General features: G+C 38.5%; 1 protein-coding gene across 1 annotated transcript in view; it reads left to right on the top strand.

The window, feature by feature from the left end:
- The window catches only part of rg (A kinase anchor protein rugose), a 1,582,765-nt gene that overhangs the window by 739,958 nt on the left and 826,134 nt on the right, over nt 1-16,673 (top strand). The window contains exon 35 of the mRNA XM_090384432.1: nt 7,867-7,993. Within this exon, the coding sequence (XP_090240558.1) occupies nt 7,867-7,993 (127 nt within the window). The remainder of the gene's footprint in view (nt 1-7,866; nt 7,994-16,673) is intronic.

The raw sequence follows: 16,673 nt of genomic DNA, 5'->3' as shown, positions 1-16,673 counted from the left end.
CAGGATCCCTGCTAAAAGTGATTCAACAGTTAATTTATGATCACACTGTTATCTTTTCTCGCAAATCCTCAAGCTCTATTTGAAACATTAGCTTATATCTGTCTAAAGGAGGAGCCCATCTTGGCCTCATTCTTTTAGGCCGTACGTACTCTTTCCTTTCCTTTTCTTTTAAGTCACCCTAACTTCATCTCTTATGTTAATGACATTTTCCCAACTTTTCTATCTCTTTCCAGCAATGTTAGCCTTTTCAGTTCATCATGGGCTAAACACCTGATTGACGACTTCTTAGATTTCATTGAACTTTGTATTGGCTTGCATGTGTTTTCAAATTGTTTTTCATGTGAACCCTTTAAAGACCACATATATACCAGTTGCTCCTTCAACAGTCACCTCTTTTCTACAACTGAGAATCCAATCTAAATTAATGCCCTTTCCCTGTAAATCAGATTAAATTCTTAGGAATATATCTGGATTCTAAATTTCTTTTCTCAGTTCATTGCACAAAGCTTCAGTCTACCATTCTAACAGCATTTTGGTTTATGAAGTGCGACCTCACTCTGATTCATAATTTCAAACACTACAGAAATATTTTGCTGTCTTTATCTTACCTCACTTCCTCTATGCATCACTGAACTGGTGTTTCATCTTGAAATTCACCCTTCAGCCTGTCATGTTGAGCAAATATTTTCTCATCACATGGTTAAATGTCAAACTTGAACATCTTATTGGGTCATCTTGATATCAACTGTACTAACAAATTAAAATAATGCCTACCTGTTACCGTTTACTGTTATTGTGTAATATAAAGTGATTCAGTTGTTTGTGAGTGATCACTGACCAAAGTGACTTCCTTAATATGTGGGATTTTCTTAAGTGGCAAATTTCATCCAAGCTACCAGAGTTACTCCATCACATTAGTCTAAACTCCGTAGAATAAACAGATTTGATCCTTCATTTATCAACAACTCCATCAAACTTGCTACCTCCTTCAATCTCGACACTGATGTCTGGATTCACAAGAAGATGTACAGAAAAAGTATTTTAGATTTACTCATATCAAACTTTGTATATAAAGTGCTTAGCATCATAATACACAGCCATTTCTGAATAAACAGAAAATTTTTAAGGTGGCATCGTTTTAGGTTATATCTCATATTGTGAATACCTTCACAACGAGTTGCCATGATATTGCACTACTTCGAATAAGTAACGCTTCACCTAAGGAGAAGACTAATGTTACTTATTCTCAGATAGGTACCACCACCCAGACAGCACTGTTTCAGGACTATTTGGCCCTTCTTCAGTGAGTGGGTAGGTACCCAAGTGATGCAATGATGGCAAAAACAGTTATGAAGTATAACTCCACAATATGAGAGATGCCTGATGGTGTATGATGTATTTAGACTAAGGCGCATTTAGGGCTAGAGCCTCAAGCTGCGAACAAATTTAGACTATGTATATAAAGTGCTTAGCCTCATAATACACAGCCATTTCTGAATAAGCAGAAAATCAGGCATCATTCTTCCCTTTCTTGGTGATTCCTTTCTACTTCTCTCTCTCTCTCTCTCTCTCTCTCTCTCTCTCTCTCTCTCTCTCTCTCTCTCTCTCTCTCTCTCTCTCTCTCTCAGGGTAATAGGGAATTTTTTTTTTTTTTTTTTTTTTTGTCCTGTACAGCATAAGCCTCAGGCTTTCTTGCACCATATGGCTAATAATAATAATAATAATAAATCAGGAACTTCAACAAAGGAAAATAATGTAAATCCTACCCAGAATAAAAGAACTGACCGAAGTATGGAAATTGATAAGAAGTTGGATAATGATGATTCAGTTCTCCTACTACATGCAGAAGGTGAGATGGATATTACTCATCCAGCATTTTCAAAATGAGAGAAATATAAACAGGACTGAGGGAAAACAAAGCAGTCAGACCAATCCACATAACCTAAAATCCAAATAATTTAAAAAATCATTCAATGGAATTGTAGAGGTCTAAGAAGCAATATAGATGAATTAAAATATTTAATGCACCAGCACGATCCTGCAAGCATTTGTCTACAGGAAACATACTTATCATCAAGTTATACTCCACACTTCTCAAGATATACACTATACAGATGGGACAGATGTTCTGAATCTCCAGCAAGAGGAGGAATAGCAATTCTAGTTCATAGAAACGTACCATCCAAATCTATTCACCTCTGCACCACTCTGTAAGCAGTAGCCGTTTGCATTGTTCTTGGCATTGCATTCACTATTGTCTCTATTCATATTCCACCAAACGTTTCATGTTCCACTGCAGAACTTTATGTTTTACTAAACCAACTGCCCCAACCTGTATGCCTTCTTGGTGATCTAAATACTCATCATCCTTTCTGGGTTTCCACTAACTTGGATCAGAGAGGGCAGATAATTGAAACCATACTTGACAACCATCACTTAACACTTCTGAATACTGGTGCACACATGTATATTCACCTGTCTACAGGATCAAGTCCTCAAATTACGTGGAATTTTCACCAAGCAAACTGGAAATGTTTTCTAAAATAATCCAATTTGATATTCACTTGATCCTCATTAAATCTATTAATAATGCCACTAGAAATATAATAGGAGAAATACTTAGAGCTGCTGCCAATGCAATACTAAAAGCAAACATTACCAAACAAAGATATAATGGTTGGTGGACAAGAGATTGCTTTCTTGCTAAAAGAAAGCAAAATAAAGCTTGGAACATTTTTCGCCGAAATGCTACAATGGAGAACCTAATCAATTATAAACATCAGAAAGCTGAAGCTTTTAAAATGCACTGTTTGCTTGATGTTTGCGGAGCAGTCGGGTACGGGACATGATACTGCCAAGGGGGATGTCTTTGTGTGTGCATGATGTAAGGAGTGCAAGGAAATCAGGCAACAACTCAGCGTTGTTATGGGCCTTTATGAGAGCTTGAAGGACAGGGTGGATGCCCTCGAAGGAAATAAATTGAGGGGCCCATCAAGCTCTCAGCTGCCCACATCGACGCCAGAGCTTGCACTTGGTCATCAGGCAACACAGAGGCAGCCCCCTAGGCAGAATGCGCTGGGTGGAATAGGACCAGGGTATGTCTGACAGGGGCAAAGGTTGATGACGTTGTAGAGCGGATATCATCTTTTAAGGGCACAAAAGGTGATATAGTTGTACACGTTGGCACTAATGATATTAAGAGTAGGAGACAGGCAGAATTACTAAACTAGTACAGGTCATCACTGTTGAAAAAAAGCCGTGAATTAGGGTTGAATTTGAAAGTGTCTGCAATTCTGCCCAGACACGATAGGAGGGAGTATATGATGAGAGCCTTGTCGATCAATTCGGCCCTGGAGGGATTGTGCAAGGCTCAAGGGGTAGAATTTTTTTCAGCCTGGACTGTACTTGTTAACAGGAGAGATTGCTTCTACAGGGATGGGATACACTTAAATAGAAAGGATGCAAGAATTTTTGCTGATGCTGTCGAGGCAGAGTTAGGTGGGTCGGAAAACTGCTAGTTGGGAGGGGATACAAGGACTAATAGATTAACAGTAGCCACTGGCAGAGGTGAAAGTGATTCTTGCACTGCTTCTATTGAAATGAGCAGAAGCCTGAAAAACAAGATGCAGGATATTTCAGAGACGGCTGGGAGTCATTGCGGTACAAGTAAACACATGGGTTGTGTTACGGTAGCCAAGAATAGAAACAGATGCATGTATACCTGCGTGTACACCAATGCTAGGAGTTTGGTAAATAAATTTGATGAATTTGAGGTATTGCTCAAAACATCAAAGGCAGATATTGTTGGGATATCAGAGACGTGGTGTCACACAGATATAAGGAATGCGGAACTGGAATTTGGGGAATACAATGTGTATAGAAAGGATAGACAGGACAGGAGGGGAGGAGGGGTTATGCTATTAGTTAAGAAACACATAAAGTCCAAGGAAGTGAAGCCAGTCGACATCGATGGACAGGGCAGTGTCGAGTCAGTTTGGTGTGACATAAGCATAGGGAAATCAAAATTGAGAGTAGGAGTGTGCTATAGGCCTAATGACTCTGATGAGTATAATAAGATATTGTACAGGGAAATAGAAAAAAAAAAAAAGTAAAGTGCAGCCATTATCAACCCACTGCAGGGTGGAAGCCTCCTCAACAATTCATGCTGAGGGCAATGGACCATAATCTGCCACGCTGGTCCAGTGCGGGTTGGCAGATCGACCGTATTCAGCAGTCAGGGGCTTGAACCCCGGTCTACTCAAAGAGCGTGTGCTACTGCACTCCCGCTCCTGCCCACTCGGCTACGGAGGCAGGGAAATAGAGTGGGCCAGTAAATCAAAGAGTCTTATAATGGGGGATTTTAATTTCCCAGATATTGACTGGAATTTGTGGGTTGGTCACTCGCACACTAGCAAGGCTTTTGTGGATTTATTGGATGATTGTTTTCTACATCAGCATGTTCGTGAGGCAACAAGAGGGAGCAATACTCTTGATCTGATTATCAGTAGTGATTCTTCATGCATTAAGAATCTGCAGATAAATGAACCACTAGGTGGCAGTGATCACAGTGTGTTGAAGTGGGATTTACTCAAGGAGGTAACTACCATCAGAGGGAAAGGGTAGGGTTTTTGTTTTCGTAAAGGCGACTATGATGGTCTGAGACAGTATTTAAATTCTATACAGTTGGACCAACTGATGATGTTACCAACAGCAAACTCAAAATGGGAAGCATTCAAGGAACTAATCTTGGAGGCTACCAGGCTTTACATACCAACTAAGAAATATTGTTCAAGGTTTAGGCCTAAATGGTTGTCAGATGAACTAATGAGACATGTGGCAGAGAAGAAAAATGCATGGGATACATACAAATTAATGGGTGACATGGAAGCCTATGATAGATATAAGTTGGTCTGTAACCAAGTCACAAAGGAGATTAGGCAGGCAAAGGCAGACTACGAAAAATCCTTGGCAAAGGATGCAAAGAAAAACAGAAAAGAGTTCTTTACCTATTTAAACTCAAGAAGGAGAGGGATGAATCAGATTGGTCCACTGGATATTGATGGTTCAACAGTTGAGGATCCTGCTCAGGTGGCTAACAATCTAAACGAGTATTTTGCATCTACATTCACGCATATGGGGTTATTCAGGAAGGAGAATGATGTAGATAAAGTAAACATTGGCAGTGAGCTTGATGATTTTGTAATAACTGAGAGGAAAGTGGAGGAGAGATTGTTGAGGATAAACATAAAAAAGGCACCTGGGGTGGATGGGATCTATCCAGTTATATTAAAGGAGGCAGCCAAGGAAGTAAGCAAACCCCTAGCCATAATTATGAGAGCTTCTTTGGACTCGGGGGAGGTACCCCTAGACTGGAGATGTGCAAATGTAACCCCAATTCACAAAGGAGGATCAAAGGCTGACACAAGTAATTATAGACCTGTTAGTTTAATTTCTGTTCCAGGTAAATTAATGGAGGCACTGGTTAAAGAAGCACTGCAGGATCATCTAGACAAGAATTCAGTTATAGCTCAGACGCAGTATGGTTTTGTTAAGGGCAGGTCTTGCCTGACCAATTTGATTGGATACTATGATGTAGTCACAAAAGAACTAGATGAGGGAATAACTTTGATATTATATATTTGGATCTTAGAAAGGCTTTTATACTGTTGCACATGGAAGACTGCTGCACAAATTGGAGCAGTGTGGCATTGGAGGCAAATTGCTGCTATGGATAAGGGGATGGTTGAGTAATACACAGCCATTTCTGAATAAACAGAAAATTTTTAAGGTGGCATCGTTTTAGGTTATATCTCATATTGTGAATACCTTCACAACGAGTTGCCATGATATTGCACTACTTCGAATAAGTAACGCTTCACCTAAGGAGAAGACTAATGTTACTTATTCTCTGATAGGTACCACCACCCAGACAGCACTGTTTCAGGACTATTTGGCCCTTCTTCAGTGAGTGGGTAGGTACCCAAGTGATGCAATGATGGCAAAAACAGTTATGAAGTATAACTCCACAATATGAGAGATGCCTGATGGTGTATGATGTATTTAGACTAAGGCGCATTTAGGGCTAGAGCCTCAAGCTGCGAACAAATTTAGACTATGTATATAAAGTGCTTAGCATCATAATACACAGCCATTTCTGAATAAACAGAAAATTTTTAAGGTGGCATCGTTTTAGGTTATATCTCATATTGTGAATACCTTCACAACGAGTTGCCATGATATTGCACTACTTCGAATAAGTAACGCTTCACCTAAGGAGAAGGCTAATGTTACTTATTCTCAGATAGGTACCACCACCCAGACAGCACTGTTTCAGGACTATTTGGCCCTTCTTCAGTGAGTGGGTAGGTACCCAAGTGATGCAATGATGGCAAAAACAGTTATGAAGTATAACTCCACAATATGAGAGATGCCTGATGGTGTCTGATGCCTGATTTTCTGTTTATTCAGAAATGGCTGTGTATTATGAGGCTAAGCACTTTATATACATAGTCTAAATTTGTTCGCAGCTTGAGGCTCTAGCCCTAAATGCGCCTTAGTCATATCAAACTTTTAACTTCTGCAGACTTTTTTCTCCAGTTTCATTTGAACTTGTTACATTTTTATTTTATTTTATTCCTTTGTTAAAGCCACATTCACCTATTTTGTATTTTATTATTATCACTTAAATTATGTAAATCCCTCTAGATTGGCTGTATACTGGAGTATTGTCCTTACTTTATTGTATGGAAATAAATGATTTTATACACCTATAATGTTCTCCATATCTTGTGATAAAACATTTACACTACCTGACAAACATCTGATACTTGTCGTAGGAGATATGCATCTACCTAGACCTGGGTTGTAGCTTGAAGCTTTTGCTCTCTACTTTACTTACTTCACCATCTTGTGTCTCACGTATTTTGGATACTCATTACTAGGTTGCTTCGCCCTTCACAATGTCTTCCTAACCACTAACAAGATTCCAACCATAGTTGAAACTCCTTTCTGGGTAGTAGTATGCACTTCCCCCTTCCATGCACATTCTCTGTTCGCCTGAGAACTTATCAACCTAACTTCTCCTCATTTATTTCTTCTTCTTCTGTTCTTTGAAACTGCCTTCCTTATGCATTTCTCAAAAATAGTCACAGAAATTCAAGTATAAAATCAAAGTATCTGCTGTTTTCCCAGTAGATTGTGTTAAAGTGTGCTAAAATTTTAACTGCTAATTGCTTTTTGTTAGCATCTTTACAAAACTTGATCACTGAATTAATTTCCTTATGAGCTTGGGAATTATATGTATGACTTCTTGGAAGAGACCTCTGTTAAAAATGGTAAATTTAGATAAATAAAAGCACATGAGAGATATAAGTATCAAGCAAAAGTAACACAAAGAAAAATAACTTTTGAACAGTTATTGATATGAAACTAATACATCATTAGGACTTGATTACCCACTTTTGTAATGAATTGAATTAGTAAGTTGCCAGTTAATGTTAATTACATTGACTGTCTTCTTCTCAAAAGAGGACTGTACAGAGGCATTTAACAATTTTTATTTAAATTTGATGTAATTAAGATATTAATTATTAGCATATGTTTCTTAAGTTGGAAAAAAAATTATATATATATAAATTTTATTTGTGATAAAGTTTTGTAGCTTATCATATACTATTTTTACCTATTGTAACAGTTTGGGTGATTTTCGTACATTATTTTCATTTGTTTCTTTGAATAGAGAATTTTCAGTTACTTTTATTAAAAATTCATGTTTTTTTGATATTAAAGAATGTATGAGTAAAACATGTGTGACTCTATTTACAAAAGTACTTAAAATACTTCATTTAGGTTTGTTTTTATATATAGGGTTGAACACATTTAAGAATAGCACATCAGTGGTAGAGTTGGTCATGTTGTTATGCTCTCAAGAATGGCAAAACTCCCTTCAGAAACATGCAGGATTAGCATTTATTGAACTAATAAATGAAGGAAGGTAAGATTTGTCATAATTTTTTGAATTATTTATTGTAACAGTTCATACTTATTTTTATTACTTCTTATCTATTCTTCCATCAAGTTGAAACCATTAAATAGGGTGGCCAAATATTTTTGATTGTACTTGCATTCTGACCAGCTAGAAATTTTATATAAATATCACAGAATTTTTACTGCTGCATGTAGGGTTCTTTAATAATGCATTTATTAACACACACACATACACACACACATCACTTAGGTTGGATTTGTCTCATTTAGAAAGAATAACTAGATTTACCTGATTTATATAAAAAGTTGCATTCTCAGCTGTAACATAGCAGACATATATATTTACATGTCAAGCTGATAGCCTCAGTAGTAGCAGTAGTGGCATGTGAAGCAAGAAAGCAAGTGTATGAGCTTATGCAGCATCAGCCAAAAAAAAAAAAAAAAAACACACCATTACCTCCAAATGCCTGTCTGTTCAGTTCCTCCTTAAATTTATTCAACCTATCAACTTCCACAGTGACAGATGGAAGTTTGTTCCAGCAATTAACCACCCGCTGTCCTTTCTTAATTTGAATTTATGCCCCCTTAGGTTTGTAATCTGAACAAGTCACCTCAATCAGATCACTGCACAGGTGTCTAGTCTCCAGCCACTGCAATTTGCAGAACATAAGCCTCTCTTGGTAAGAGGATCCCTTCATTCCCCAGTAGAACATCAGTAACATGTATTTTGCCACTCTGACAATGTGAAGGTGATACAAAAACACAAACAACTGTTTAATATGCAAATAACCATCTGAGAGTGTATACTGTCTCTGATATATATAAGATGATGTTATAAACAGCTGACTGACTTTAAAAAGAATGGACCATTTGTTGTCAGAAGCTGGATTGCCAATGCTATAAATAAATCACTATTTGTGTGGGTTGTGATATCTAAACTGTTGGATGTTGTTGGAAAAAGGGGTATAGGAAGTTGTGCAGACACATTGCAAGAGCTCTGGAATGGTTAAAACAATGGATCTGCCAACTATCCACAGGAAACAAAACCACTAATCACAATCCACTAGATTTCCAACATTATAACACTATCCCTTTCAATGCTTGCGTTTTTGGAAGCATAATATTAGACAACTGTTAAAAGTAGTAATAGAGGCATGTGATGCAAGAAAGCAAATGTGTGAGCTTATGTAACATCAGCCAAAAAAAAATAATAATAAAATTCACACAACCATTCCCTCTAAATGTTTGTCCAGTTCCTCCTTGAATTTATTTAAGCTATTGACTTCCACAACAACAGATGGAAGTTTGTTCCAGAAATTAGCCACCTGCTGGCTAAAGGCAAATTTCCACACATCTATTCTACAACTGTCTTTCCTCAATTTGAATTTATGCCCCCTTAGGTTCGTAATCTGAGCAAGTGAAAGAATCCCATCAGAATTCAGCGTGCTTAACCCATCAAGGCCTTATACACCTCAATCAGATCACCTCGCAGGTGCCTAGCCTCCAGCTGCTGCAATTTTCAGAACTTAAGCCTCTATTGGCAAGAGGATTCCTTCATTCCCCTCACCAATCTTGTTGCCCTTCTCTGTACACACTCAAACAAACCTACATTCTTTCTAAAATGAGGCCTCCAGACCTGTACACCATACTCAAGGCATGACCTGACCATTGCCTTATACAAAGGAATAATCACCTCCTTTTCCTGCTAGCAAAATTCCTGTATATCATTAACAAAACCCCATGACCTGCTCTTGCAGCCTGTCTGCATTGCTCAGAAAACTTCATATCTGACTGCACAATTACTCCCAGCTCTTTTTCATTTTCTACCACTCTAAGTGTAGTACCACACAGTTGGTACATTCCTCTGGGGTTACTTCTACCCATATAAAGTACTTTGCATTTGTCTATGTTAAATTTCATTTGCCATTTCTCAGCTGCCATTTCTCAGCCTATCTGCCCAAATTTTCTAGATCCTGATGCAGTAGCACACTGCCATTACTGTCATTAACAACCATGCCAACCTTTGTATCATCTGCAATCTTCAACATTAAGCCTGATATACCTTCATCAATATCATTGATAAATATACAAAACAACAGTGGGCACAACACCGAACTCTGTGGAACTCCACTAATAACATTAGTCCATGAAGAGCAGCACCCATTGATTACCATCCCTGTCTTCTCCCTCTCAACCACCCTTTTATCCATTGTAGCAACTTACCCTTAATACCATTCTGCTCCAATTTGTACAGTAGTCTTCTATGCACAACAGTGTCAAAAGCTTTCCTGAAATCCAAGTATATGATATCAAAATTATTTTTTTCATCCAATTCTTTTGTAACCACATCATAGCATCCAATCAGATTTGTCAGACAAGACTTTCCCTTAACAAAACCATGCTGTGTCTGAGCTATAACTGAAGTCTTGTCTAAATGATCCTGCAATGCATCTTTAACCAGTGACTCCATTATTTTACCCGGAACAGAAGTTAAACTAACTGGTCTGTAATTACTCGGGTCACCCTTCGATCCCCCTTTGTGAATTGGAGATACATTTGCACATCTCCAGTCCGTGGAAACCTCCCTGGGTCCAAGGATGCTCTCTTAATTATGGCTAAGGGTTTGCTTAGTTCCTTTGCCGCCTCCTTTAATATAACTGAATTGATCCCATCCACCCCAGGTGCCTGCCGACCGGGCTAGCCGAGTGGGTAAAGTACCTGCCCGGCAACCCAAAGGTCGCGGGTTCGATTCCCTCCTCGGGCTTGGATCAAAGTACTGCAAAAACCTTGGGAGGTGCAACATGGCCACAGAAGCCGATGCGCCAACAACTACCAAATCAAAAAAAAAAAAAAAAAAAAAACCCCAGGTGCCTTTCTTATGTTTAACTTCAACAATTTCTCCTCCACTTTGCATTCAGTTATTACAAAATCATTAAGCACCCTGCTACAATTTGATAACCTTCTGGCATTTTCAAATCTTAATTATTCCTCATGTGCTTTCTTGCCATCCATTGTCTCATCCGACACTAGTGCCATTCTGTTACTGAAAGCTTCTGCAGTAGTGCAGTGTGGAGAGCTGCTGGGAAACAAGGGTGGTACTCGTATATTTTAGTGATGAATCACAGTTCTGTTGAGGATTCAGTGTAGCTAGATCCTGAACAGAAATGTTCAGAGAGACACACACATCAGAGATGGAGGTAATCCAGCCTGCATCTGGGAATGGCATAATACCAACATCCATAATCATGGGAGGGGGCCCTTATAGTGGTGATTTTACTTCTTTTCATTATTTATGACATGCTGGTGGTTAAGACATTATAATAATTTTTCTGTTTAGATTTATCCAAAAGTATTCAATGACTAGTGCTTCTGCCCTTCCTATCCAAATGCTGACAGATTTGTTAATCCACTCGGTCTGATGTTCTTCCAATTGATATTAAAGTTATGGCAATGTGTCTGCATATCTGCCTATACCCATTGTTTTCAACTGCATCCAACTGTTTGGTCATTGTTGACCCACGGGAATACTGATTTACCAAGTTAACCATTCAGCATTTTGACAACTACACACAGTCTGGTCCCTTTTGAAGTAAACACTACTTCAAAGAGTCCCTTATAATTTGCTTAAAAATTAAATTTATATTATTTAATTTCTGTGAAGATGAATGAACATCTTTATATGCTGCCATGTTATAATTGTTTTTAAAATTATGACTACTGTACATATCTATATTAAAAATAGATATTCTCAAATATTATGCAATTCTTTACTAAACAGGAAAAATGTTGATGATAAATGTTTATTTCCATGCATTTTTTTTTTTTTTGCTTTTAAAGTTAGAGCAGAAATCACTGAAAAACACAAAAAATTTATATATTTTTTAAATACAATTTTTACAAAATTATATTTAAAAAAAAAAAAAAGTGAAAATAAGAAACAAAAGTAAATGAGAAAAATTTAAAAATGGCTGTGCTACAAGAGTTTTAACTGTTGGAGATTGAAAAAATCCCAAACTTTTTGCATGTCTGCTCATATTGTAAAACTAGTGCACTTATGCCAGGTTAGTTGCCAGCAGGAAATGTTTACCCTACCTGAAATAGCCATGAGTTTGTTGTGTTTGGCATTCATTGGGTTCTCTTTGCTTTGCTTTGTTGAAGGCTACTGTTGACAACCTCAGTTTGGATTCTTTGTTACCTCACATAATTTTATCTGAGCTCTGCTAGATGGCAGGTGCTTCTCACTGTGCTCATCTTGTATGGAGACATTTCATTTCAGTAGGTGATTTGGGAACCCAAACATAATTTTACTTTTACAGATAATTCGGTTGCCTTTTTTGTTTCTTCTATTATAGCTAGAGAGAGAGAGAGAGAGAGAGAGAGAGAGAGAGAGAGTGTTATATGAGAGTTTTGAAAAATACAGTAATGCAAATATAATAATGCATAATATTGATAAAAACACAAAACTCATAATAAAGATATAAAATTTTAAAATTCATAAAAAATACTATATTTTTAAAACTAAATACTAAAATTTTGGTTGTATCATATAAACTTTTTTTTTTTTGCAGATTATACACGGTTTCGATTATTCAGCAAATTTATTTCTAGTCCACCCAGGATAATTGGTAGTCTACTGTACATCTCAGAAGTCTATTAAACAAAACATTTCATTTGCTGTTAGTCAATTTACACTTGAAGACTAAGTAGTCAGCTCTCGCTGGCCATGCAGCATATGACCATTTCAACCTAGCTGGCCTAGGCAGATTGAGTATAATCTAATACTACAATTGCATTGCTTTCTTCATAAGTTAACATAATTAATGTTTATATCACATTTGCAACTTCTCAAACTGACACATTCTGTAGAAACAAATTGCATAAATGTAAACAGGCTGTATGAGAAGTACATTATCAGACAACAAGAAGCGAAATTTTCTAAAATTAGATCTTAGGATTATGAAATATGTCTTACAAAATGAATCATTAGAAAGCTGATTTTAACATTTTCATTATATGAGGCTGGTCCTTGAGGCTGTCACAGACATTCTCTCAGGTATGACTAGCTGGGCTTGCTACCTGGTTGTTTAAAACACTAATGGAACTGATATTCAGGTGACACTCAAGTCAAAAAAGCAAGCAAGCAGTTTCTCTACAGTGTGGTCCTTCTGTGACAACCAAATCCCCTGCTTCTACTTTCTGGTACCTCCGTAGCCAGGTGGGCAGGAGCAGCAGTGCGTAGCACATGCTTCTTGATTAGACAGAGATTCGAGCCCATGACCAACAAATACGGAGGATGCGGAAAGGTCAGGGAATGACCACCACATATCTCCGGAGCAATATGGCCTTAATTGCTAATGCTCCTAAAAACCATACAACAACAACTGCTTCTACTTTCACAATGGTGGGACTGTTAGCAACACTGGGTATAACCCCCATGTGCAAGTCTTGCACTTAGTATACTGGAGGTGACCACCCAGGTGCAAACCAACATAAGCAGGGGTTGAGGAATGGCATTCACAATACACTGAGGATACTGCCCCTCCTGTGTTACCAGATAATACTAGGTGGTAGATGACTTTCTTCAACTGGAGCAATACCACTACTTTACTTATTGGAGGCTTAAAGTGGTGGAACTCATGTTTATTCCCCAAAGCAAAGCTTCAGTAACCCCCAACTCTTCCATCATACAGTATGATTGATGTCATTTGTGGTTATGATGGGCATTATGGCAAGATCCAATCTTACTTAAATTTGAGGATACAGCAACAAAACAGTGTTCACAGACTGGTAGCTATATACTCCACTGGACTAAATTTATTGGTGACTTTCTAGGAGGCTTCCGGATCATCTAGTGTATAATCTCGCTGCCTCTACTCTGCCAGATAGTGATTGGAGGGAGAATGAGTTGTGTGTGTACGCCAGCAGGGTGTGGGATGACTTTGTCCAGTTGACACACATTATGTCACGGACCTGGGTAAATTCTTGCCATCTGTATGCCATACCCGAATATTTCATTACTTCATACAACGTTCTCCCCACCTTTTCTTACTATTGACTACTTCACGAATAATCAAACTAATAGAACAAACTTATCTGTGAAAATTTCTAAGCCTCCAAAACAATTTATCATTCATTTCACAAATATAAGTGGTCTCATTTCCAATCTCAGTAATGTCCATTTCTACTTGAAGTCTGCCAAACCCCATGTAATTTTTGTAACAGAATTACAGTTATAAGGGGATTCCACCAGTGCTCATCTCAGTTGTCCTAATTATTTTCTGTATGACACTTCAATTAAAAGGTGGTACTTGTGCATGTGTCTGCTCTATTCTCTGTAAGAGACTTAGTAATTTGGAATCACCTCTTTTCGAACTTTTCTGCCTTAAAAAATCTCCACCCCATTCAGTTAAATTAATCTGTTGATCTTTCACCTCCATTAATCATTTGGAACATTTTGACTTCCTCTCTTTTAAATTTGACATTTTCCAGTCCAACTTTCCTAACAGTGAGGTAATTTTCATTGGTGATTTTAATGCTCACAACTCCAGCTCACTTCCATTTTCTTGTCACATGGACTCAGCTGGTCAAAATGATCTTTTTACCAGCTGGTCCTCCAGGAACCTAAAATTACAACCTGATGTCAGTCTCTTCCCCAGTGGAGCCTTTCTACGTGGCCATTCTCAACCTCATGTTAGTTTGCATTACAAGAATGCAAAATAGGATGATCTGTGAGATTTCTATTCTTCTGCTTTTGTGGATTACTATTTTAAATCTTCTGATGTCAACATTTGCTTATATTGTGTCAGTGAAATTATTCTTGTAATGTTGAAATCCTTTATTCCTTATCCACCTTAAAATCTCATCCTTTATCTAGATCTTGGTTTTCCAATAAATGTGCTAAGGTTGTTCAAGACAAGAATGTTGCATATGGCAGTTGGCCTGCATTCAAATCTCCAGGTTCATTTTCCACTTACACCAAAGCTCGCAACAATTTTAAAGCAGTTATTAATTTATTAATCAGTCCAAACTAGATTTTGAACAGACTAACATTAGAAAACTTGCTTCTTGGTAGTTGAGCATTCTTGCCAAAGCTATTGGGCCCAGCTTTTGCCCATTTCTATCCCCACCTCTCTCAAAACCAGATGGCTCTATTGCTACTTCACCCGAAGATAAAGCTGATTTGCTCACATCAAACTTTCTTTTGAAAAGGCTGTTTAAGCATGGTTAATGTGCCCCTCGATGAGGGCACCTGTACGTGGTGAGGGGACCTCCCAGTGATGCTGCTGGTTTTCCAGATTAGCATTACTGGGATCTAATGCCCATACCTTGGTTCCAGGTTTATATTGTTGGAATCTGGCATGTCCAGCCATGCGCCGTGACAACTCGGAAAGGGGGATCCTGGTGGTTGAGGGGCTCAGCCTTAACACACCACTTCGGCCCCTGCTTCAACAAGACGGGTGGTTCCAGACCAGCCCGACTGGGATCAATTGGCGGGTGGTTCTTACTGCTAGAGTCAACAGTGTTCCAATAAGTCTCCCTCCCTTTGGTCCTGGGACGGGACAAGGCTTATTGGAAAAATTGGGTATGATGCTTCTGAGTGAACTTGGCATCCCATTCATGTACCTGATAGTTCATGAGTGGGCATCTCCTCATATGGCTCTGTGGTGGGTGAGGTAATTAGGGCATCTGAAATTTTTATTTTACTCCTATGAGAAACTTAAATCCTCTTTCTTCTGGGGCCCGAACAAGGCCCCTACCTAATTGAAATGATACCACAGAAAACACCTCCATAAAAAGGGCCAGAACTGAGGACACACCACCATCAGTGACGCCACTCTTCCTCATTCTCCATTCCACCGGAGAGCAGTCAATCAGAAAGATTTCACCCTTCTTTATCCCGAAAGGATTAGAAGGGTTGGCAGGATCACCAAAATCCGTTAAGCTTCCAGCAAAAAACAGATGGCAAAAATCCTGAACTCTACATCCATAGGGGGAATACCTATCACTGTACCCCCCCCCCACAAAACTCTGAATTCTTTACAAGGTGTTATATCAGAGTGGGACCTTCTTCATGTCTCTGAAGAAGAGATCTGCTCTGAATTGAAAGACCAAGGAGTAACAGCTGTCAAGAAAATATCAATACAAAAGGATGGGAATCTCATCCCTACCCGAGTTCTTATCCTCACATTTAACACCCCATGGCCTTTAATTTCCATCAAGGACGGCTATCTAAATTGCCCAGTGAGGATTTACATTCCAAACCCACTGAGGTGTTTTAGAAGCCAAACATACGGCCACTCACAAACAGCTTGTCATGGTAACCCTGCCTGTGCTCAATGTGTTGCTAAATACCACGAGAGCAAGGAATGTTCAGCTTCAAAACTGATGTGTCAATTGCCAAGGAGAGCGCCCAGCCTACTGTAGAGCACGCCAATGGTGGAAGGATGAAAAAGAAATCCAAAAATTAAAAACGGAGCCGAATATTTCCTACCCAGAGGCCAGAAAATGTATCCAACCAATAAATAGCGGGAAGCCTTCATATGCCTAGAAGGTTTCTACTAAGTGCACTATCAGCACAAACTGAGATGACCGTACCACCTCGAGAGTCAGTCAACTATTTATTGAGTTCAGAAAAGCCCAAAAAACACAGTCAGCTGCTACTCCTATATCCGTACCTCCTAGTGCAT

This window comes from Mastigoproctus giganteus, chromosome 11 (assembly GCF_048544385.1).
Source record: "Mastigoproctus giganteus isolate SK-2022 chromosome 11, ASM4854438v1, whole genome shotgun sequence".
In the NCBI taxonomy this organism is placed as follows: domain Eukaryota; kingdom Metazoa; phylum Arthropoda; class Arachnida; order Uropygi; family Thelyphonidae; genus Mastigoproctus; species Mastigoproctus giganteus.
This window is presented reverse-complemented; position numbering and strand designations above follow the sequence as displayed.